Here is a 26,665-nt window from a genome sequence, read left to right as displayed (position 1 = left end):
CTTCATGCAATATGCAAATGAAGGTCATAACCCTTGTAGAGGACAAATGACCCCCTTGTCTTATTTTGTTAACAGCTGAGATTCTGATCTGTTTGTTTTAATAGTAAAAGTTAATCTAGTGTTGATCTCATTGCTTATAAATCAAACTGCACCTTAGCTAGTCTAGATTTGCCCCTTTTGGGTCAAAATGACCGGTGACCCTTCCTGCTCTGGTGATTGATTTCACTACTCTGTTTAAATGTCCCTTATAACTGCTCTTTATCATAGTAATAATGTAAAACTGCAGTGAAGGAAGAATTTTACCAGGGAAAAATTAAAGGTGAAAAGACTTGCAAAAAACGAAATGTAGACTGTATGGGCCAGCTCTGCAGTCACCCAGCAAGAGAGCAGACGGGGACCCACATGCACTGCAGGTAACCAGGTTCAAAAGATATAAGCAGTGTCTCCTGGTGTCACAATTGCCAGAAAAAAACAACAAAGCAATGTGGTATGATTAGGGTGAAGGGGAACACAATCTAGTATGGAGGGCTTGTAATGTCATTATAGAGTCCACTCAACTGTTTTAACACATTGAACTAGCTAGACAGTTCTGGGGCTAGATTTTTGTCACCTAATACTTGCTTCAGGCAACAGGCAGTTTAAAATTGCATCCAAGGGATACATTATTATTAATAATTTGGAACATATACACACTGATGCACACATACACAACCATCACACATTTTCTACTGTAAGCATTTATTGCTGGAAGCACATGTTCAGCCAAAATTCCATAAATATATAAAGTAGACTATTTTAGCAATTTCACAATACAGACTTCAAAATAGGTCAATACAAGAGTTTGTGGTCATTTGTTCTATATCACTATGAAAATCAACAAGAAAAAATGCGGTCCCTTTCAACATGAAAACCAAAAATTCATTAAAAGGTTTTAAAATGACTGGCATCTATCACTACCCCATATATAACAACTAAGATTACACAAAATGAACCTTCAGCCATAAGACAAACACAAACATGGCAAATCAACTACCTAAAACAACCAACCAAAAAAACAAAAACCCCAGAAATTTCATATTAAGTAGACGAAAGAATCTTAAAGATACTCCCACAGTGACAGCTGGTTTAAAAACTTGAGTGTTCAAACTGGAATTGTAAGTTGTAATATACAGTAAGGTGCACTTGTCTTGCATAAGGAAAATGTTTTCGCCATTGTTGTACAATCCTATTTAATCATATTATTTCCCTATAAAATTTTCATAACTCTTATTGTTGTACGATCTGTCCTTTGCTGTATTACCTCTAAATCTTTTTAAACCACTTGATAACATTTGAGGTTGAGTGTAACAACATACAAGATTTTGAGATTTAGGGTCTAGATTTTAGACTAAGGAGTGGAAGAGGCAAGCAAATTCAAATGAGATCCCTTTTCAGTTAGTAATAAAAAACAGAGTGCCTAAAATTTGAAGCATAATTTCCTACACTGAAGCAATCACTTTTATGAGTCACCCTTCAAAACTGGTGAGTCTGCATGAGGTCATGATGCAAGCGCAAATGTAGATATACAATGAAAAGAGTGCTGCTGCTATTTTCTCTAGAAAACTTCTATTTTGTCTACATCTGCCTTCAAGATCTACACCAGTTTGTTAATGTCTTTCCACAACAAAATATTTTTGCCACAATTGATATATTCCCCCTAAAATAATCACCAGTTTTCAAGATGAGGCAACAATAATTTGTGAAAATATTTAGAATTGCTATGACTTCACTTGCATTATTCACTACTACAACAATTTTTACTTGGGAAAATATATGTCACTAATTCTTTCAGCTACAGTGTTTTCATGAAAAAATTGAGTTTCTAATAAAAAGCCTAGAAAGGCAGCAGGCCACCAATTTCTGTAACTTATTGTTTAAATGGAAACTGGTGAGAACAAAAGGACCATTCCCAAAGTGTTGAGAGTCCACTGTACTAACATATCTTGAATATAGTTATTGAAGCCAGCTTAGAGTATTAACACAAGAAGCAAAACAGTGAAGTCAGTGCAAAAAAGACAAGACACATAGTGATGAAATGATTCTGAGGGAATACCTCTAATTTGTTCCCTACAATTTACTAATAGGTAAAATGTATGAACAAGGTGTATGTTCTAAATATTACTATTCAAATGAACAGTTTTTAAAAATAGGCAATTTCAATGCTTGATCTGAGGGTTTTTTGAAAAACATGCAGCTTGCTAATGAAAGATAAGATAAGACACAAAAGTAGAATGCAAAGTGTCTAGTGCAGTAGCATAAATCAGAGATCCTATGCTACTGAATTTTTTTCAAGCTGCTCTTTATATCAATAAATGTATGGGATAAAATCAGATGACAGTCTGATTTTGTTAATATCTAATCTACAAGATGTTTCATAGGAAGTATGTACTTGTTGCAATATAGAGTGACCTAGTTTGTAGTCAGCTATTGCACAGTATGACATCATGCATAAAGAAAATGCTCAAGATGATGCTTATATCAGTCTTCATACATTCACACATCAATTATGCAAGCAAACTGTTAGCTATGAATGGTAACATGACTGTCAATTCATTATTGTATTAAAAAATGTAAGCAATGAGCATTTTGAAAAACAGAAGTAATTTTTGATGTTGTTTTACTCAAAAACTGGAAAGCGTGATGTGAATCAAATTCTGTGATACAAAAATAAAACATCAGGTACCATAAAAATAAATACGAACTAGAAGCTTCTAGAATTCTTTAAACATCCTACCCTGCATGTTAGCATTTTACAGGATCAATTACATGCAATACCATCATTTGTGCTGAAGGTTTATATTTGGAGCTTTTCTGTTAATCTACCTTATCTCAACATTTGGAAGCCTTTCCTGGCCATGTTCTAATTATGCATTTCATGTTGAAATGTGTAATGGGCCCCAAGCAGAAGACCTCTGTTAAGCGTACAAACTCAATGTATAAGGAACATGCATCTTGCAAAGTTGTTTACTCATCATTGAAGATGTTAGTGGTCAGTGAATTTATTTTCAGCATTTTGCAGTGAAACTCAGTTTTGGGGGCTTAGTAGCTAAACTTTAGAAAGTAAGGTTAAAAAACAACACTTTGTGTTAAATATAATTCAATATAGGTAGCAGAGGAGAGAAGATTAGAAAATTGATAAAAATAGTCTCCTCTTTGTTCAAGCCAGTGTATTTAAAAATGATGGCTATTTGAAAAAGCAAGTTCACTTGTTCTACCCATGTTTGACTTACTACACCATATCAGAATCCAGAAACATCTGCTATTCTGTTTTGGCTTATGTTTAGTGCTGACAGCAGCAAATCAGCAGTGACTTGAGCTATGGCAGAAATGCACTCTACAAAAAATCTTATTAAAAATTAAAACTTTTATGTCCATATTTCCCCTCATTTTTTGTGCAAAATACTGAGAAATTGTAAGGTAAATAGCTCTGGATCTTGTTTCCTTCTCCAGATCTCAAGACATCTAAACTCTTCCAATTCTACAATAAATTGAAGAACTTTAATGGTTTTACTTTACCTATTGTACACGCATGATGAGCAACAATATTATACGTGGTTGAGCTGTGTACATAGTGTAGATCACATGCTCCCTAAATAAGATGTCTGTTCATATTCTTGATCACATAAATCTAACGCAGCTGTAACCCCTACTTCAAATCAGCAAACACACTCAAGCTGAAAACCAGCAACACTGCAGGAATCAAGCAACAAGGCAAGTCTCTTTAAAAACAAACTAGCTGAACTTAAAAGTTGAGTAAAAAGTTGTTGTTGTCCTACGCCATGGTTAAAGGCAAGAATTTTGAGATGCTGCAAGACTCCTGAGAGCACTGGTCATACACATTACACTTCTTACTCATTCAGTAACTTAACTGTCATCAAGAAGGTATTCAACAAGGCTGGGAGGCCAGTCCTTTTTTCTTTTTATAAAAAGCTGCATATGGTAATGACTGACCTCACCTGACAAACTGCATCCAGCCAAGAGATATGGCTTTACCCTTCTGTGCCACTACCTCTCCATATGTTCAAGTACCGTCACCTCCCCTCCCTTCCCCCACCACCACACCAAAAAAAAAAAATCCCTTTCATCACACTCATTTCTACTTCACCAATTTAAGCAGCCTTTCACTCTTGCTGTCTGCTGTGGCATAGTAGCAAGCAAAGTTCATTTAAAAACAAAGTTATTGGTGCAAAACAATATTTATCATTTATGAAAGCCTCCTTGCTCTTGTTGGTTTTTTTCTTTTATCACAGAGTAGGAAACACATCCATCTTTTCAAGGTATAATTAATGCCAGGCTTGTGTGAAGAACAAAATTTAAATTGCATCTTCTTCCAGGTGTCTTTGCCCATATATATCCTGAAAGTCATCATGTTGCTTTAAAAAAGAAAAATGAAACAAACCTGACACATTTCTTCTTTGAGTGCAATACGTCTATTGCAGTGAACACACATTTTGTGCAAGCATCTGGAATTTAAACAATCTTGTGCAGTCCTGTTCAGAACCTGCTGGCCCATTTAACTCTGGTGTTAATGTGAAGTAGCCTGGGTAACCGGGTAATTTATACGTATGAAAAAGTAGTATTGCAGAATTCACATTAAAAATAAAGATACTGAGATGCTATGTGAAATATTGGAATTAACAAGGCAAGCATCAATTTTACACTGCTTTGACAAGAGAAGAGTGGTTAGATGTCACAGTGACAATCACTATCCAAAGGCTTTTCTAATCATAATGTCGTTGTGTATTAATTATTCCCATTAACAATCATTTCAGGGACAAGGGGTGGACCAATTTTCTTCTGCTTGCATCTGAGTGGCAATCTAGCACTTTTTAAAAGTAGCCTATAAATGGCCATGTTGTTAAGCCAGCACTTTATTTTTCATGTCCTGCAGACCAGCACCTAAAATGATTCAATTTATGGGTGGAAAGGGATGAGGAACTACAAACAATATTAAAAAATTCCTTGATACCCTTCTTGAAGGTCACCATCTGGTCCAGCCCTGTAAATGAATGAAAATGAAACATATAAATATCATGAACTTTGATGAAAACCAGTAACAGTATTTTAAGACACTGAATGTGCTGATCAGAAAAAAAGCAATTTGCTATGTGAACACACAAACAGCTTTAGAACACATGAATTTCTTGTGCTGACAAAATTCTGATAGCATCTATTCAAAAACAACAACACAATTTTAAAAATGGACAATTTGATATGCACATCAGTGGCCAGTTCTTGAATGATGACTGGAAACACAGATTGGGACTTTAAATCAGACTAAAACAACTTCCACAAGAAGCCGGAAATGTGTTCTATCTCTGCAACCATTTTGGCAACAACAAGACTGAATTAGCTATGCTTGTTTCAGCTGCAGTTGGACAATTCAGTCTCTCTTCAACATGTCTGTCACTAGTAGCACTGCCTAATAACTACAAGGAATGAGACTATACAAGTGCAGTTTATTTCACATCATGAACTGCTTTCATCAATGACCTGATGAAAACATCAGGGTTATGGAGCAGACTAACCAATGTACAACATCAAGATGACAACGTTGTGTAAACTACTGATGCATACATTGACACATACCGAGCCAAAGAAATTACATTACTTGATCCAGGCTATACAGGCTGATACACAGACTGTAAAGGCAGACATACATACAAGCCAAAAGAATCCTTAATTACCAGCAGCCATAATTCCATGAAACTAGGCACAAGTCTTTTAAAATGATGTTCTACATGCTTTTTCATCCTTGATCCAATTTTGGAGAAACTGTTATGTACCAATCTGTAGGTTTCATTTCCTCAGTAGTACACTTGAGACAATGATGTGGATACAACTGCATCTGCAGGTATTCTTTTGGACAGTACAGCATAAACATCTTCATTATGTGTTCATTCTCTTCATTGTTAGTTCGTTCACACAAATTAATAAGAGCTTCAACTAACAGTCATCTATAATGAAAGACGGATAGTATGAAAAATTGGGAAGACATTTTCAAAGTGACATTAATGAAAAAGTTTATTTGGGATATTCCCAAAGTAATTTCCAAGCACAATCTGCACAAAGGATTAGCAAAGCCACTTACATCCAACAATATTTCTGCTAACTAGGTCAGCAACAGGGTAATTCAAAAAGAGACAGTTCTGCATGCAGCAGATAGTTCTGCCATGAAAACTAGATATTCTCCAAAAAGTGAGTTCCTTCTAAGGCTCAGTACATGTTGTTGTCAGATCACGGAAATATTAACACATATCCTACAATACTTCACATATAATCAGTATTTTTCATATTATTAGTTAAAACTTCAATCTTTCATTGACAACCTCCGTCCACATAACCTAAACAAAAAATGCTGCATGCCTTTTAAAGAAACTTATTGTAGTAAGAGCAAAGAATCTAAGGACGGACAGGGAGAACACTGAAGAGGCATATAAAAGAGTGCTAAGATCAGCTTTGCTGAGCAACACTCCTAGCCCTGCACCAAGCATAAACGCTCACAAAGTCTAACAAAACAACAATCAGAACATCATATCTGCACTAACAAATACTTAAAAATGTGAGTATCAACAATGTATGAGGCCCTCAAAAAGTGGCAATGTACAAACACATTCTAAATGTCATGATCATCATGTGTCATACATGTTTATCAAACAGTTTTTAAAAAACTGAATTCCATTCAGCTGAAAGAAATGGATGGGTGCATGGTAAAGAGTTATCTATAAGCTCTTATCTTTTTGTTTATTAATGCTTAATACTCTGCATACATGTGCACATATGAGAGAAAGACAAACATGACAGGGAGAAGCAGAAAATAAAGAGATAGGGAAAACAATATTTCTAGAATGTTTTGTATCATTAATATTTCTGACCTGATGTCCTGACCTTGCAAGAGGCATCTAAAATATATTCTCATACCACACTTCATCCCCTACAATAAGAAATGACCAATCAACAACACTACTGTGAATGAACTAATGGTACAATACAAGAATATATACAGTAATATCATGACAATCATAGCAAATGTAAAAAGATTAGGGACAATCACAATTACTAACTGTCAACATTTCTAAATTCTGAAGACAGCAAAAGTGTATTTTGTCCTTTTGTAAAGACTGAAGAAGACAGAGCGTCCTTCGATCACTGCTCATCAGTGGCTGCATTCAGGGTAGCATCAGCAGAATACAGGAGAGCACTATAATGCACCAACCATGATGAACAATGGGGGATGCATACATACATGACTAGAATGTGGCCTACTTTTGTTGGGCCTTGCCTCTTTACACACCACCAGATCTGTAGTGACACAGTTTACAGTAATAACAAATCAATGAACTTAACTTGACCTTTCAACAATTAAAACAAATACAATAATTTCGTTCAAAATTCTATAACACACTGAAAAATAGAGAAATGACCGTTGTGATTCATAATATATCCTGTTTTTTTAATTTTCAAGCCTATCTCCCTGTAATGCAAAATCATCACTAGGTGGAAGCACTTTCCCACTACATAAATGAATGAATTGAATGAATTTTAATCTACATACATAAGGACACATTATTTTCATTAGTTTCAAAAACAAAAAGCTAAAGATGTGTCTTCAACAGTATAGGAGATTCTACAAAATTGAATCACATGTGCACAAAACATCAATAGTCAGCCGTGTGCTCATGTGTCTCTGTACAAGACCAACTATGGTAAAATGGCTTTAAAATGTTTGAGCATTATTTATGAGGCCACTGTTCTTCTGCTCTCCATAAAAAAATAATAAAACTGGTACTTTCGAAATAAGTCAGACAGGAAAAGTCATTTATCGAAACTTATAAAAAAAAAATCAACTTAGATCCAAGAGAGAAAGTATTTATAAATACAAAGGCAGGAAAATTCATGCATTTGCTTATCAGGAAATTCAGGGCAGTGTTTAAACTACAAGGAGTCTATACTTTACATTTGTAAAGCACAGACATCTTACAATTTCTTCTTCAAACATGCAAATAACACTTTCAATTTGTTATAATTGATCTCTGTTAACACATTATTTCAAATGACAGCATTTTGAAAAGACAATAAAGCCCTCTTTTTTTTCCCTCTCAAGCAGCTCAGAGTCTAAATTATAAATAAAATGGATCTAAAAAAAATCATGCCAACATCAGGTGAAAACAAACTGTTTTTCTCTTTGTTTTAATTCTCTTAACACCAAACAAAGTGGCTTAGATCTGTACCATCAAAATGACAAAAACCATGATCCCCTTTTTGATATCTTTTTAAATTACTTCCAAAAAGCGGACCTTTGTTTCGTTAATTAGACCCTCATCACTTGTCATTTTATATGAACAAAAGATGTGATGCCTTATGATTAGCACAAAAAAATAAAGATAGTTTTCACATCCATTTGTACAAAATTAGTTTTCATACTATCTCCACATTTTAAGAATTTTCTTGAAGACAGCGTGATCATATAGCAAAGTGACAAAATGTATTACCCTGCAAAACCCACCCCTTCCAATAAAAATAAAACCCAATGAAAGCCTTAACAGGCATTACACAGGCTGGTCAAACAACCAAACGTCATATAGTGTGTGGACATAGTCTGAGAAAAGATAGTCAAAATTAAGTACATATGCATGTATTCTGCAACAATTTTACATTAAGGAAAAAAGTCTACACATACAGCAGTTCTTGGCAAAAGCCAACTGCAAAGCAATTGGTAAGCATACCAGAAACCAACATCCAGAAAGTTTACAGACTTCTGACAAATCTTGCTGCAGGCCAGACCAACAGGGGCAGAAAAACAATGACAAAAGCAGCTTGTTTGTCAGAGTTAAAACAGATGACAAGATAGAAAAGATGGACCCTGTTGTCTGGAGGACTAGATCATATGGTTGCCATAGTCAAAACTACAGTACTGGCTTCTAAAGTTTCTTGGCATATACACTGGGCTAGTTCACAGTGCGGTATACAAACTAATGCTACATCATGAGCACAAAGTAGCTGACAGTTTTAAACTGAAAGTGTTTTTCTTCAGCCACTTCTTTCCAGCCACCTGAAAGATCTGGAATGATACTGACCTTTTGCTGTGGCATGCAGCAAACATCACTGAGAACAAATTGTCACTGATGTTTCAGCAACAGCTAAGTTACATTAAACTTACCAAACATTGTTTTTGATTACAAGAGACTTGCCTTTACTGTAATTATCACAACCTACAACATTTTGTCTGTACATAGCAATCAAGATGCATATTAACATTGGAATACTGTGACCACTGTCTCACGACTGTGCAAAGAGCAAGTAGTACATTAAATGACAAAAAACAGTGCAATAAAGTATTTCTCAGCAAAATAGAACAAAACAATTTCAGCACCGGTCTATAAAAAGCAAAACAAAGCACCAAAAGGCTAACAGTAAACAGATCATATTCGTTCCAAAAGAACCCTGTCTCTTATTGCTATACAAAGCATTTCAGAAACAAGGCTGAAGGGCAGGATGGGCAACTGTGGTGAAAAATATGGCACAAAAACTGTTTCTCCATCATAGGCATTTGAAGTGCATTAATTTTTAAAAAAAAGTTGTGTGTACTTTTCTACTTATTCCTCACACTTGTTTATTTTTTAAAATTTTTGCTTTCTGGGATAAATTATTTTATTAATTTCAATAAAAAGCAAATACATGGATCATTTTTGACATTTGGTTTCATAAAACTTTACCACCCAATAAGCTACAGGTTTATCTGAGGAACAACCTTCAGACATAAAAACATTTTCAAAATATTGTCTTCCTCACACTTTATAGCAAATGATTTTCAATCATCCTTCATTCTTAGCATTTTCTAAAATTTTCATTCTCATTCAGTTTTTTTACTTAAATGGTTCCTGTTCTACTGTCTAGTTTACTCAGTTTCTTCTTTTCTTACTGCCATATTAACATCTATTCTGTTTTCATATTATGTCTACCACAACACAACATCTCTACTTCATTTCCTCCATCTCCAGTAGTTCCAACAATCTGCTGCTATGTGAATCCTTTTTTTCATGTGCTTACACTACAGTGCACTCTGGTCATATGCGTGCCCTCTGAACCAAAAAAAAACAAACGGGAAATGATAAGCTGAATGTGAAAGCAAGCCCCAGATTCCCTTAACAAAACATTCTTTGTCATTTGTTTGTCAAAATATGCATGTGGAGTCAAAAACATAATCATAACCTTGACTTTCATTTTGATCTCTATGAGATCGGTTGTATTATGTGAAGCTGCAGTCAAGTTTAGAGGTTTATAGCACATTAATGAGGCCTTGCCTCTACAGCAAATCAACACTAGTGACATCACAGGAGCAAGTTTGACACTTTTCAAAAAAGCTGTTTACAAATGTTGCTATTTAAAGACTTCTAGCTAAAAAATGAAAGGTAATTTGTTCAGATTTGAAATTAAACACTCAAAATTAGAGTATTCAGACTCCCTAAGGCAACAGGTGAATGTCACAGCATGTTGCATACATTATTCTTGTTATAGCAATGCATTGTACAGTATTTAATTCCTTCTAATACATTTTGAACTCTAGTTAATTTTTACACAAGAGCAAGAATCTGATTTACTGTCAACTAGTGTGACAAGCAAAATAGCAATCAAGTATTCCTTTTTCCTTACCATTTTAAATGCTGTTTTATGCACACTGGTTAGAACAGATTAACTTCTTATTAGAGTTTAAGAATAATATGACACAACCTGATCTCATAACAATATAAATGGAATTTGTTCTGGTAAAATGAGGTGGATTTTGAATGCAAGCATTCTAACTGAAAATAAACAGTCATGACAGGGAGGAAACGGGCAACATGTATTTTTATTCTTTGGGTGGGTGGATGGTAGCTACAATATTAGATACTAAATCACATTCTTCCCCCCATGAATACACATACCTACAAAGTAGATCAGCTTTTTATTTCAGTAAATTATCCTCACTGCATACACTAAAAAAATCCTAAATCCTCTTCTGGTAAGTAATCTTTATTCTGACAAAGAAAACATTTTGATCTGTAATCTTGGTCTCTCTCTCTTTTTTTCTGGCATTATCATCTAGTCCCATACTTTCACAGCTGATCCCTATAATAATCTCAATATTCAGGCAGATACTCCCAAATGTTGACATAATTTCCTATCATTCTTGTTCTCATCACCAACCCTTACTTAAAAAATTCCAGTCCATCCTACTTTTGTCTTTCTTAGTGATTTTGTATACCATTTATTCTCAGATTTATCACAACTGTCCTCTCTGCTGTCTATTCACATCAGTATATCTTTTTTTAGTAAAGTTTTTTATCTTTGAAGCATTTGACACAATAATCTCTTCGTAAATCACTACATATCAATTATTTCCAGTGCACTTACTATCTTCATGTTATTCTCTATATTTATTATGTACTTCCTAATCTTTCCCTATTGTCCTTCTTTTCTCCTTATCTATCGTTATTAGTCTCTTCTTAATTACTTTTAAATGTTTTGCAAAAATTTAATAGAGCTCACATGTTGATTTTTAACCTGCTATGTCTTCTACTCTTTTAACAAATCTCTTTTAATAGAGACACACCCATGCGTGCATACATATTTATATACCAAAGTGTGTACAAAGAAGTTGATGTTTGCTCTGTGCTGACAGAATCTTATTTAGGTAAAACATAATGAAACAAAAAAAAAAACATCTAAAGTCTCACCTGTGAAAATGGGAGAAAGGTGGTGAAGAGAAAGAGTTTGTACATGATGTATATCAAATATGTGTATGCATGCTTATGGATACATGTTTAAAAAAAATCTATAAATGAAAAGGGAAAATTGCCCTGTACTTGTAAAATCTAGGCAGAACTTCATTTAGTGTCATCACTTGGTAATGAATACTACTTTCCTTCAAAGTGATAAAGTTTCATTTAGTTCTCAATGACTGCACACACTGTGTGCACTGAAATACAAGAAAGCAGTAACACAAACTGTCAAAATATTTGATAAAATATCAGAAAAAAAAGACATCAGGACTATATGACACATCTTGGTGCTTTCTGCTGCAAATTGCATCATCACTAACCATGCAAAGATAAGCAAGAAATATTATTTCTATCAAATCTAAAATTGTATAATGTGCTTTAACATTCACATTAAAATACTGCTTCATTGAACATGAACACAAAATAGATACAACTAAGCTGTTGATATGCAAAGATGTTATAAAATGAACTAAATTCTGCAGGCGGTATAGCTGTGTGCCTACAAAGATTCACATAAGAATAATAAGTGCAGCCCTACATGTACGCCCAAAAAACCCCTTCCCCTCCAATTCATTTCTCATAGCTAATATAATTCAAAATTATGAATCTACTCTGAAGTAGAATAAACTTTTCAAGTCTCCTAAAAAAAAAAAAAAAGCATTTCTTCTTTTATAAACATCATGAAACTGTCATACAAGTGCATAACACTCACTAAACCAATCTCATCCCAATATTCCTAACAAATCTAGACAAATTCCAAAACAATTTTTTTTTAAGCCAGATCTAAGAACATTGTTTATGCAGATCTGTTTATGCATTTTTATTCTATGAATTACATTTGTCACATTGCTACAAAAATACAATCCTCATGCTTCAATATCTATTTCTGCAAACATCCTTTGAAATATGAAATATATATTGGCACTAACCTAAACTTTGTGCTATATGATATGTCTAACTTTATAAGCATTACTATACCTTCATAAAGCACTGCCTACATTTCAGCATAAATACAGAAATTGCACTTACTTTAAAAATCCTGCTGGAACTAAATGTGATGACTACTAGACTGAAAAACTTCAGGTTTGAAAGGAACACAGAAAACGTTTTTAAAAAATTACAAAACAATGGCATTTCTTCACAGCCAGTGATTGCATTTAAAAGAAACAATTGATATGTCAACAAAAAAGCAAGTCTTTTATCATATTTTTTCATTTTGACCAACAAAATTACCTTCTAAGAAGTATTCATAGAACAGTTGATGATTACCATCATTTTAGTGCTCCTGAAACTACTGTCTTTAATATTTGAGAAACATTTTAAAATAACTTTATAAGCCAATCAAGCTGCAACATGTGTTTCCAAGATATCTGTGAAGAAAGCATCTAAGATTACTTTTTTTAAAATTTTGCATTCATTTAAGGAGACAATGTCATGGAGAAACATTGCAAAAAGGTTTCGAGTATTGTCAAAAGAAAGTACACAAGAAAATAAAAAGTGATCCTGACAAGATGATAAAAAGAAATTTATCAAGGGATAAATCAACAATTTCATATCAACACTTCATAAAATAGCATATTTATCAGCTTCCGTCTGATTTGTTGTTTTTTCTTTTGCCAAGGCACAAGAGAATACAACAAACACTCAAAAAATAATTGCAAGCATTATCTGCTAACTTCACCATTACTCAAATAAACAATCCAAGTACTTTGTGCTTTTTACCATCATCTTTGTTTTGGCAACAGAACTTTCTAACCTGCACAACACAGATTTGTCTTTTCAATATATAAATTTTAAAAATATAATGCATGACATGAATATTTTTTGGGGGTGGGGTATTGGGGATGGGGGTGGCATGGCAGTGAGAGAAAAACAATTTATGTATGCATGCATGTGCCTACTGTTCATGCATACATCCCACACTCACAAATTCATATACCATTAGCATGTATTTATGTGTTTGCAAGCTTTTGAGGATAAGCTTAAAAGATAACAACAAAAGGAAAAACTTTTCAAGCTTAAGATGCCCATTGAGTTCCAGTACAATCTACTGTAATCCCTTAATTCAGTCCATGAATTTTGACAATAGCTTCATGGTGGCTGGTCATGTTTTACCAAACAGTATGCAGCCACATTACAGATTCACACATTCAACATTTTAAAAAAAGCAGAAAATTCAAGTGTAAACAATTTGAATTCTATGCTTTTATATTACATAATATTTAATTTCGGACTACACTGGTTGTTGCTATTGAATGGACTATTGTTTTTAGTTTAGTGCATCATAACCTACCTTTGCTTGAACTTGTCACACTTCAAATCTGTTTCACATAAATTTATTTAATGTTTTACTTTTGACTGATATTTTAGATATAATTTTTTCTTCAGTGGGGAACTGCATGAAATATTTCCACATATGAGCAAGAAAGGGGGTAGAAATAATGTGCAAATGAGTTTGTTGCTAGTGAGGTTGCTGCAAAACTGGAAACTAGGGGTTAAAAAAAAAGACAAGCCAGTAAAGAAGCAATAATTATTGTTAAACTTTGAGAAAAGTGGTTCATAGCTACAGACTGGAAACAATGTGGAAAAGTCAATGCCATCCATTCACTTTTGCTGATTTAAGGATAGGCATTTCTCCACTACTGATTACCAGCATGCATCTGACCTTTTTTCCTACTATAATATACCCACTGATCAAATCCACACACATCTAAAAGACAGTTGTCAAAATGGAAGTCTAAACTGAGATAATTGCAGTGAACCATTAAACTGAAGAAAAAGTACTTTGAGAAAATCAGATATTCTATGGCCTATTAAATAAAACTATATGAAAAAAAAATTAGTATTTAGAGACAGAAGTCACCCTGTGCACATTTATAGCATCAGCTATAGGAAAACAGGAAAGGCCAGATGAATTGAAAAGGCCACAGTAAAACTAAGGCAACAGAAGCCCACTCTATTTCTCAGACTACAAAGCTAATGACTGTAGTGAGAGAAGAAAAAGAAAAATGGGGTGAAGAAAACTAAATAAAAACAAAGATTTAAAAAATTTGCTAATGATTAGGTAATAAACAGCCTTTCATCTCTAATAAACATATAGGGTTACTCATCAGGTTTTATGGGTTGCTCTATTTTCACATTAGTGATACGTCTGACGATGCAGTCAGCACACTTGCAAATGCAGGCATATTGCAGACTGTAACCCAGCCCAGAAGAATTTTTTTCTTTGTCCCATATAGTGCAAAACATGCTTTATCTTCCCACCCCCACCACCCTTAACATATAAACAGAACACAAATGTGATGACATGAAGTTCTCTCCAGTGCAGCGCATCCATGCTGTACAATAGCACCTTGTGTTCAAATACATACATCTAAAACTATACAGAGACTCATAGCAGTATAAGCCAGAACCATGCACAGGAGGAAGTTACACTATGGTGTCACAAATGTCCATGGGTATGCCAGCTCTTTTATTGCCAATAACCTTAAAATGAATGCATTTTCATGTACATTCTTGATTTTTGACTCTGCATGTGCAACTAGATAATGGAAGTGATTTGTTCACTCATATTTGAGATAAAGTATGTTGCACTGAAGTCACCAGTCATTTGCAAAAATAAAATTGCCCTCTGGTAGACCTTTAGGTTTTTTTCCCCCGTACAGATCCCATCTGTGATTGTCTTCCATACAAATGCACTAATTTGTTGCTTTCTACAGAACATAAACCTTTTCTAGACTTCTCTAGGCCATCAATGGTTTTTGTGCAAACAAAATTAAACAGACAGAAACTGTAAAAGAAACCTGGAAAATTATGTTCACAACCTCCTAGTGGATATGTCAATTGTTTAATATTTCCTAGCCCCTAGTACATTTGTTTTACCAGTCTTCTTAAAGGGGAAAATGTTAAACACCTTCATCAAAAGAAGACTGGTATGATCAATCCCAGAACAACAGCAATTTCTAACAATAATAATATGAATGATAATATAATACAAATAAAAGACATTCTATGTATTCTAAAGTAATCCAATGACTATTAATGATCTATTCAATGAAAAAAATAAATTGAAAAACTAAGCATTTGTATCTGAATTTCATTTATGCCCAGTGGCATTTTTTCAAGTGTGCACAATTAAAATCAGTGATAATGATTTAAAACTGACAGCATCACATCCTATTTACATGCTGAGCCAATATGTCAACATGAGCAAAGACCAGTTTTAAAATTAATGCACTTCTAACCAACCTCATCTAAAGATTTCATGAAATGCTTTTAAAAAAAACTATAACAGAAGCATATTAAAATACATTAATGCACACTAGATTTACAGGCTCACTTTAATGGTTTTAGAAGACTGGATATATTTAAGTATCAACACACCATTAAATTCATCAGAAAATGAGTTTAAAATTATAGGTTTCTAAAAGCTACTTTGCATTATCAAATAAGTATTTTTCATTCAACTGCCAAAATCTATGTGAAGGTTTTTCCCTTTCCTCTATTTAAACACACCCCAACCCCTTTCCACCATCCTGACCACCCTTGCTCTTCCCCTCATTTGCATGTGCAGTCATTAATATATTCTCTCTTACAAACAGCACACACACACACTCGTTTTCCTTTCTATATTGGGTGTGAATATATATATGGTTGGTTATGTGCATATGAATGCATGCACTATGTGTGAGAATGCAAATGAGGGAGAAAGGGCTGTATCAGAAAAATTGAGAGCAAGAGAATGGTGACACAAAGCATAACAAGCATTTTATTTATTATTACTAAATTCCCTTATTAAGTGGGCAATGAAATGTAAAACAAATTTGTGGTATATGGGTTTCTCACTTTTGGGGGGTAAATCTAATAGATGTGCAAATTAGAAAGATTGTTGACATTGTCAAAGGCAACCGCACTTGTCCCTTTGCTGCCAGCAGCAACATTCTGCAAATCAGCACTGCTGACAACATGCCTTTAAAACACTGAAAACAGAATTGCAATTATGGTGTCTCCTTTATCAGACAACACTTGGTCAATTGTGCATATGGACCCTTTACAAAATCTCCCTTTGGGAATAACACTGAGTCTTTTAAAAACAAAACCAAAAAAAAAAAAAAAAAACAAACAAAAAAAACATAAACAAAAAACAAACAGCAAAAAACAAAATCCCAAAATGGAACATTTTTTTTCATAAGCTCTTTGAGCTTATGAATGAAGGAAAAGGTTTTGAGTCAGGGTGCAAAATTATGATAAACACAAAACACTTGTGAAGCAATTAAATTGCTCACTAACATTTCTATGATCAGATAAATGTAGTCTGCCCTGTACATAGCGAGACAGTGAATATGATACCAATGAGAGTTTTGAAAGTCAAAAATCTGAACGATTTAAATCAAGACTAGCAGGTAATGTTTCAAAATATGCTTATGTGCATGCATCTGTGAATAAATGCATGCATGGGTATTTTGTATATGCATGTTAATGCATGCAATGGTGTGATCAAACACTATATTTTTTATTTGAATTTCTCTTTATAAAATTACACACATTTTAAAACATTGTCTTGAAGACAATAAGTAAAAAGCACTGCAAGAAACAACAAATGACCTTCATGATAACCAATACCAAGCTGTGTTTGCTAGGCAATACACTAGCAGATCTGTTTGGTCCTGGTGATTTAATTCAGCATGAGATGGTACAGGCAGATAGATGCAACAGCAGCATTTCATCTGCACTACTGCCACTCATGTTATGTCCTGTATGTACCATACAGTGGTAACAATATTTCCACTGTGGCTTGAGCTGCCGACCCGATGCCTGCCATGTGCCCACAAAATGGGACTGCTGCCTTCTGGCTGACCTGGAATCTACCTAAGGATGTGGAGTGGTGTCTCATGAGCAGGTAAATAAGGTGCAGGTGGAAGTGGCAGCAGTTGCAGCAGTACTACCCAGCATGGTCAATACTGATCCTTGACGCCTCATGATGTTCCTTCAGACACAGCCCCATTCTGGTTGGCAGAGCTGCACCAATGACACAATGCTTTCTGATTTAGAATATGGCAATATAAGGAAAAGTTCTTTAATCAAATACTTAAAAAAAAAAAAGGCTCAACTACTTGACAAAATACTTTTGATTACTTGGAATTACCTGTAACGGTTCAGCACAGCACTCTGCATTAAAGGTACAGTGGTTACATAAAATATGGCAATACAGTAAAACCACCTTATTAAGATCTTTCATTTTATGACTCCCTCTTAGTTATGACTCCAAAATTTTTCACGGCTGTAGTTCACTACATAAACATCATCTCTATTACAACTGCCTCCCCAAGCTACTTACAGCTGACAGTTCTTTTACAACTTTCACTGCAGAAGTTGCCTGTTGAAAAAAATTAAGTACATTTTAAAATAGACTGCTTCTGGCCAACTGCTAACCCTATATCACGGTTTTCTGCAGAAATCACAAAAAATAAATATATTTTGAAAGAGACTGCCTATTCATCGTGTTACTGGTCATTTCAACCCAAACCATAGATCACTTCAGTCATATCTGCCACATGTTTACGTCAAAACAATCCACTAATCATCCTAACACCAAGTCGAATCAATCCAGGCCCAAAAGATGAATGGATTCCCCATCTCAGGAGTAGGTACATGTATTTACGTCAAATATTACCAACAGAGCTATGGATTGTTCAATTAAGCACAGCCACCATTTTACTAAACAAAAATTGCCCCCTGGCAATAGATATTCATAAGTAAACTGGAGTGTGTAAGAACAGAATACACTGAGACATTTTTTTGAGGGGGCGGGGGTTCAGGGGCAAAATTCATGTGGTTTTTGTTTAAAAATTAACAAAAGGATTAGGTGTACCTAGAATCACAGTCATATGTCAGTCTGCTTTGATAAAACAATGCACAAATAAGATAAATAAATATAAAAATAGTGGAAATTTTTCTATTAGGAAAAAATATGTATGTGCAACAAGACAAACAGATCACTACTTTTATTTCAGCTGGTTTGTATGCCATCTTATATGTGTCTTAATCATTAATCTTACACTATAATGATGTAAGTATTATTGCAATTTTGCGTTATAGCTTTTTGTTGGAAGGCAAATTATTACTATTACAGTGACTCTAGCGGTGACTTACCAAACCAGTTTTTGATTACAGATGTTTTCACAAAATAAGTAATAAACTATAAAATAAATCTACATTGATTAAACCACTGCATAATTATTTTTTAAACAGTGATTACCAACTGTAGTAGTTAAATTGTTCAATATTTTGAAAGGTTAATTTTCTTATAACTTTGAAAGCATCAATACTTTCTGAATATAAAAAATCAGGTGTGTTCTGAAAAATTGTGAGCAATTTATGTGTGCAAATATATGTTCCACATTTCTTCTTCAAATACCAGTTTCATTTAGAATGGTAACAATGCTTGGCCAGTGGGCCAACAAAAGTAAATGAGACACTCAACACAGACTGAATGACTAGTTCATGTTTTAAATATATTAGCTATTCAATGCTATATTAAGCTTTTATTTTAGACAATCTAATATGGTAAAACAGATGTTTCAAATTGCCATTTAAATCAGCATTTAACAAGAATCTTGGTGAAGACTCATGCCACAAGTGGTTCTGCTTTCTTAATCTGGAGGTTTTTTTAATTGTATTATTAATACTAATGTGACATGATGTAATTTTTAGTACTCAAAATTCAAATTATGAAGTGGTTTACTCTGGGTTTGTCTTTTACTAATGGCTTAATGATTTGTCAACCTGCAGAATAAAAATCACTTACACTAATGTTCGAATTATGATTTGTTTACTAAAGCCAAGTAACAGAAGACCTTCCATTTTTGTGAAATACATGTGAAAATGCATTCAAAAAATGTACTGAAACCACAAGCAGCCTGGTACAAGAATACCCAAAGCATAATGGGTGGCTGATTGCCTGACTGACTAACCCTCAGCGACCTTTGCTCTCACACCCAGCTGAGGTAGAAAACCAGTGGTGCTTATTAGGGGAAAGCGCTAAGTCAGTCCTGTAGATGTGGAGAGAAAATCTGGACACCAGCACCCACTAAACTGTGAAACAAAGCTGCTCCAATGCTCATTCCTCTATGAATAACAAAGGCAACAGAGCTCACTCACCATGTGATGTGCCTGGTCAATAGGGATCTGTGTCCTGCAAATGGAAGCCCTGTGTAGTTGAACGATGAGGCACAGACCCCTTTTCCCCATTTGATACCCACTGGTATACCCACTAGGGCAATGGTCTTACTGCCATTTGACATCCACTATCACTCTCACTAAGGTTAATGGTCTAGCTGCCAAGTACAAGCTCCTCTGTATTCCAGTCCTACTGTACAGATGTCAACAGTGGACTTTATTCCAGTCCTGCTGTACAGATGTCAACATCAGCAGTGGACTTTTGTTGCTGACATGTTCAGGAGAATACAGGTATTCAAGAACAAGTGCCTGAAAAGGATGCTCTTGATCTTGTACAGGAGGATAAAATCAGTTACTTTGTAGGAAGTATGGTCAACACCAATTTGACACCAGTGGTAATATTGAAGTTGTCTGTTAGCTTGCTGTTGCTACAGACCACTGGACAATGAAAATTTGTATATAGTGCTATTGTTACATTTACAGTTTTCTTTGGTATTTCATAATGAAACATGATTTTCCACAATGATTTATGACGTATGGTGTCAAATGCTTTCACAAAGTCATTCAACATGGCATAGAAAGTGCTGTTTCATACCTTCTTTTACAAAGTCCTTGACAAAAAGAACACAACCTGATACCAATGTGTCTAATATCTCCTATACTTTCCTTTCCTTTGGTTATTTTTCTTTCTTTATTCTTGCTACCAAATGGGGATGCTGCCCAAGGACTGACTTACAAAGCAAAACCAACAAAAGACACAAAAAGAGGAGTCCACCTGACGCGTCAGTTCTAAAAGACCTCAATTATGCTAATGAAATTCTTATGCTATCCAATGCAAGCATACACAGGAAAATATCAAGAAATGAAGCTGCATCAAAAATAGGACTTTAACATCAGCAAAGCAACAGAAATGAAACAGAAAATCCCAGAACTCATCACAACTGATAACAAAGTGGTGAATGTCCATGAATGGCAGTCTAACAACAAATGGAAAAGGATGCGAAAAATAGACTTATAAAAGCAACTGCCAAATAAAAAGTCCAAAATTATAAGGAAGAATACAAAACTAAAAATCTAGAGAAACAATGTCCTTTTAGTCTTACTCTATGGGACTGAATGCTGGAAGATATTTGCAAAACTGAGGCAGAGATCTTCCTAACTTAATGTCTGAGAAACATCCTTAAGATATTCTGGTCAAGCATAATCACCGACAAAGAAATTGCAGTAAGAACCAGTTGAACCAATACGGCAACCATAATTCAAAAAAGAAGACAGAGATGGCGAGGACGTGTGGGGCATAAAACAGATGAACTGCCCCAAATCACCCTTCAGTGGACAGCTCATATTAAGATGAAATGTTGATGACTAACGAAAGATCAGATTGGTTGAGAAAGTAACTGACATAGCATAAATAAATATGCTGTTGACTGACAAGCATGGAAATCTCAAGTGAATGCTCTATGTAGGTACAAACAGATCTAAGTAAACCTGTCTACCTTTTACAACACAGCTCAAGTGAATTTCATGCATATCTAGTTAGCAAATACAATATCAAAACTACATCCTTACTGTGTTAATAGTATCTGTATAACACCACCTGTCCCCCCAAAAAAAATTGTCCTGGGCTAAACACACACACATATATATATGCATTTGTGTGCATTATTGTATGCATGCACACCAACTCACACATATCAAAGTCAGTTCTTAAGGTATGAATGAGTCCTAAAGTTTTCAGTGCTGGTGTTGCTAGGTAAAAGCTCCCACCGTTTTCTGCCATTTTATTTGCTGGAACTGGGTAACTGAGAACCAATATTCTGACATAAATAAATCTGGAGCAATTTTTATAATGAATATGGATCAGTTTTGTGTCAGCTGAAGTGATGCAGAAACAAATTGTTGAAATTCATGTAATCCTTGTGCAAAATTATTTTTACAAACCACTAAGAACGAGTATAAAAGGATGGGGGAAAAAACCCTCCATTTGTTACAGAGATCCAAATCAGGTTTGCCACCAAGTACTATGCTAGTTTCTCATACTTTCTATCCTGCTCTGTGGATGCAAGACATAGAGTCTGCATGCTCATACAGAAAAAGAATCCAGGTATCCAAGACCAAGTGCCTAAGGAAATTCCTACATGGAACACAAGACCAACAAATATGTATTGAGCACGGTTGCCATCTGGTCTTCAAGAATCCCTTCAGGCAATAAAATGTGACCTGGAACAGCACTCTAAGACCATCTTTCGGGGTACTTTTGAGGGAGACCAAATTGAAGGTAAACAGATAAAAACCTGGCTGGTAAACATAAAGGATTGGGCTTAACCATACCATACAAGACTTGCTTACTGCTGCCCAAACAGGCTTCGGTGGCGAGCCTTGTCAGCTGCTGCCTCTATCCAGTCCCCAGCTAGTATCACTCAAGGAAATGAATGAATGAATGGTGGGAACTTTTGACAGCGAGTTTAGGAGTTTTGACAGCAGGGTAGAACTGTAATAGACTAAACAAATGTAACATCACACTTTTTTAAAGCATGTACAATTTTCAACTTGAAGATGGTGTATGAAGCTGCTATTCACTACTTCTGGGGAATCATTAAACCAATACTTCTGACAATTTAATCTTTTAACATTTACATGCTCTTCCTTAACAGCCCCAGTAACAAAACAGGTATCTTAGAAATTAGTTATTTCTTGTAGATATTATCTAGTAATACATACCAAGAGAAAAACTCACTTGATGTGACTAGTCAGGTGGCAGTTGAAATCAATGCGATCATTGCAAGTTGCTCGACAAATGCCACAACGAAAGGGCTGTGCATCATGGGAGTGAAAACCATTGTGCAGCAAATACAGTGTACAATCATCAAAGATTATGCGACAATGTTCGCATTTGTATACTCTGCCCTTGTTGATGAGATATGATACAAGACCCTGGTCTTCCATTTCACGAGGATCACGAGTAGTTGAACTGATAGGAAGTGAAGAAGAGGCTGCAGAAGATGTGGACTGTGGCACCTCATGCTCACTACTAGCACTGCTGTATCGACGCATTGGATGGCGTTGTTTACGTGATGATGACCCCATCATGCGGGTATTCAGGTTTTGGCGTTCAATGCAGCGTTTTGGAAGGGAAAAATCATCCCCATTTACATCGCCCCCTTCTTCAGGTGACTGGGAGCCTGCATCACTCGATTCACTTGACTGAGGTTGACTTGGAGGAAGAGCATCCCCTGTTTCAGCATCCATTTGTGCTGCTATTATCTCAGGCTGCACCTCTGGTGTAGAAACTGTAGTTGACATATGCGAGTCTGAGCCATATTTCCTAAGCTGGGAAGTTGTGGATACAACATCAGAATCTCCAGGACCAGGTGAAGATGGCATTTCCAGAACTTTGAGGGGTGCTGGCAGTGCAAGTGCTGGAGCAGGCTGAAAGAGAGGACTGGAAGTGATAAAATCTCCAGGTTGAGATAGTGACAGGGCTTGTGATGTAAAAATGTTGAGAGGAGTAGGGAATGGTGGGGTGCGAAATGGCACAATGGATGAGAACGGAGGCAGCTGACTGGCATGGTGGAAGACTGGTGTGTGGTGATGGTGGCGGTGAGCTGGGCCAGGAAAAGGACTATCACTATCCAACATCATATGATCAGCTAGCAAAGGGGGTCGAGGAGGACCATCTCCATTTTCCATATGTGGTGGAAGCATAGATGGACCTTCATCCATTGAGTCCATTAATGTTCTGGAAACCTGCACAAAAAGCAATTTAACCTCCAAACTATGCAGTAAAATATTTATTAATATCTTAATATTGGCCAGCTTAGTCCAAAACTTACTCTCCATTCACGCCATTATACAACAGAACATCAAGAATGAAGTCTAAAAGAAGTGTTTGTTAAAATTTTCATTTAGAATTAGATAACACTTTTACAAATAAATGTAAAAATCAACTGAAAAGTATGTATCATCCAAAGTAATCATAAAAATTTTTATCAATGCATAATTTGTTTTCTATTCTCTGCTAGCTGTAAGTATGGAAATGCTGAAATAGAGAGTGATTGTCTGCTCTTCTTTTCAGTTCATGAGAACATGGATGCTGCACATGGAGCAGATTACCTATTTCATAACATAGACAGCTCATGTACAGATGCAAAAGAATCTACAGCAAAGAATGTTGTGGAAATTGCTTTTTAGAGATCTGCCTTTTAAAAAAAAAATAAAAAATATTGAAGCCTCTCGTAATTCATGCGAACAATTTGCTAAGTTCTGTAGAGAATTTTAAGAAAATGCATGACTAAAATTTACGCATGTATAAATATTTGTAAAAGGAATGTACGTTTATTTTACTAGTGCTGATCTTTGATTAATTGTAAAAATGTACATCCTGAACCGTGTTTTTGTGCTGGAGTTTACTAAAGACCTATGATTTTACAGTTATAAATATAATAAAGAAGCATAGCTGTAAGCCAATAATACAATTTGTTACATGTCACAATAAAAAAAGCAATAAAAAATCTCATCATTGCCAAATCTATTTTTGAAGGAAATGTTTTTTAAAATTACTTTTTTGCTAATGCTTAATTTTTCAAGCATGAGCCTGAGCAAAGAGATAGCACTGCTTGCATGAAGACAAATTAATAAAACCACTCAACAATGCCTTAAAGCAAGACAGGACCCTGAAAATCAACGAAAATCTTAATTTTAGTCATTTCAAAATATGGCATATTATGTTTATCATGTTCTCTACCCATTCCCCGAGTGATTTTTAATAAAACCATGTAAAAATATTTACATTTTGTCACTGAAAACTGATTTCATTTTTCTCATTGTGCTCAGAATTAGTGAAAATAGAACATGTTTGGGACATAGCAACAAGCCTTTTGAAAAATTGCGTCATATTAGCAGCAGAAAGAACATTCATCTTTCAAATGAAAGTTCTTTCAGGGCCAGTAGTACATGCAGGCTCCCGCTCTTTTCTAGACAAGACAAAGAGCTAGAAAAAACAATGCATACTACACTTTAAAAATAAGTATAACCAGTCAGAATCTGCTACTACTGACTTTTGCCTGGTTGCAGGTCACACAAACGCACTTTGGAAGTTTTTGAGTGTCCCACAATCCAGTTTTGCATAGTTTTCAGATGTAAACAAATGATGACTGAAATTCAAAGTGAGTTGGAGGAACTTTCTACATATTAAACATTTACTGTGTCATATTGTATTGTGTTGTAAACATTTACTGTGCTTATCCGATGCTCATTTCTTCTAAAAAATCCACCAATGAAAGCAGAAAAACTGTGACTGCATTCTAAAGCTGTTGTTGTGGCAAAAATTTTAAAAGTAAATAATTTAGCACAACTAATTCTGCTGTCTCAAATCACCATTCATCTTGTTGCGAGTGCCTTGAGAAAAAAAATGAGAAGATTTAGATTCTGCTGCATTTTCAGTAAATGTCAGGACCAGGTGTGAATGTTTACAAAGGCGAATGAAACTTACATGGTTTTTGATCAATGCCTTTTGTTCAGAATGTAAAGAAATGTAAATGAAAAACTTAAATGTAAATGTAAACATAAAAGAAATGTAAAGCCAGACCATGTCACTACTCTTCTTCCTTTTCTGCAGAGGCAACCCATCCATTCTGGCATCTAGTACAAACTGTTTGTGCTGGGGTTTTTTTCAGGAACCAGAACAACCACATATGGTCACATGATTTTAAGTTACTGTGCAACAAAACAATGAAACTCTCTCCCTTTCCATATCCGCCACCTACCCACAATTGAATCCTTTAAATGTGCAATGAAAATGCACCTCTTCATTAATCATTATTCCTAACAACTGTCCACACAATGCTGGTCCTTTTTCACACCCTTTCCATTTGTTGCTACTTTCTACTTTAAAAAATCATGATAATCTCAGTCCTTAAAATGCGGTTCCACTTTGGAATCAGAAGAAGCCAAAATTTGGATTAATATATATAGAAATGCTTTCTGATGGTGCTGCCATAGGCCAGTGGTTCTCAAAGTTTAAAATTTAAAATTCATAGCACAGAGTGATTTTTAGGCCTTGGTGGTCCTGCCATATTTTTTACTTAACTAAAGTGGTCTGCGGTCCGAAATACTTTGAGAACCACTGCCATAGGCAATAGCATGTAATTCAAACCCAAAAACTAGATTGTCTCAAACATGCACACAGCCACAGCTCTACACAAACTGTCTAAAGAACAAATGCGAAGTGTGAATGGCTGGAGTTGGCTTGCTGAAGCCAAATGTGACAAATTAGATAACTTTTACAGACTGGCAATCATTGTTACTATCCCTAACCAGAAAAAAATTGGTGTCTACAGACCACCATCATCAGAGTCCCAGAGAGCCAGACAACTGATGCTTTTATCAAAAATCTTGGGCAGAAAATAAGGAACCACCTAGCTACAAAGATCATTCTTCTTCTACCCACTTGACCATCTAGTTTATAAAAAGATGCTAGTTTTAAAACAAAGCCAAAACTGCTCCTACAAATGCTGCAAAGCAGTTTTAGACTTAATTGCTGTTTACAACTATCAGTTGATGGTGGAAAAAAATTGTGCCTTGGGATAAAATAATAAATGAGTAACTTTCTTAACCCTTTCAGCTTTGTTGGTTTTTGTTTGTTTTGTTTTACCTCTGTTACCTTAGAACAGCAAACCTCATTAAGA

General features: G+C 35.1%; 1 protein-coding gene across 9 annotated transcripts in view; it reads right to left on the bottom strand.

Moving 5' to 3' along the window:
• Nucleotides 1-721: 721 nt before the first annotated feature.
• LOC112556927 (ikaros family zinc finger protein-like) overlaps nucleotides 722-26,665 on the bottom strand; it is a 51,014-nt gene continuing 25,070 nt past the window's right edge. For 6 of the 9 annotated variants that reach the window (XM_025226394.1, XM_025226399.1, XM_025226401.1 and 3 more), the window contains 2 exons: nucleotides 22,717-23,726; nucleotides 722-17,819 (listed from right to left, as the gene is read on the bottom strand). In XM_025226394.1, the coding sequence (XP_025082179.1) occupies nucleotides 17,777-17,819; nucleotides 22,717-23,726 (1,053 nt within the window). In that variant the 3' untranslated portion in view covers nucleotides 722-17,776. Of the gene's footprint in view, nucleotides 17,820-18,138; nucleotides 18,178-22,700; nucleotides 23,727-26,665 lie in introns of all 9 variants that reach the window. The other 3 variants (XR_003097860.1, XM_025226397.1, XM_025226398.1) reach the window with 3 other exon arrangements.

This window comes from Pomacea canaliculata, linkage group LG2, assembly GCF_003073045.1.
Source record: "Pomacea canaliculata isolate SZHN2017 linkage group LG2, ASM307304v1, whole genome shotgun sequence".
Lineage (NCBI taxonomy): Eukaryota > Metazoa > Mollusca > Gastropoda > Architaenioglossa > Ampullariidae > Pomacea > Pomacea canaliculata.
This window is presented reverse-complemented; position numbering and strand designations above follow the sequence as displayed.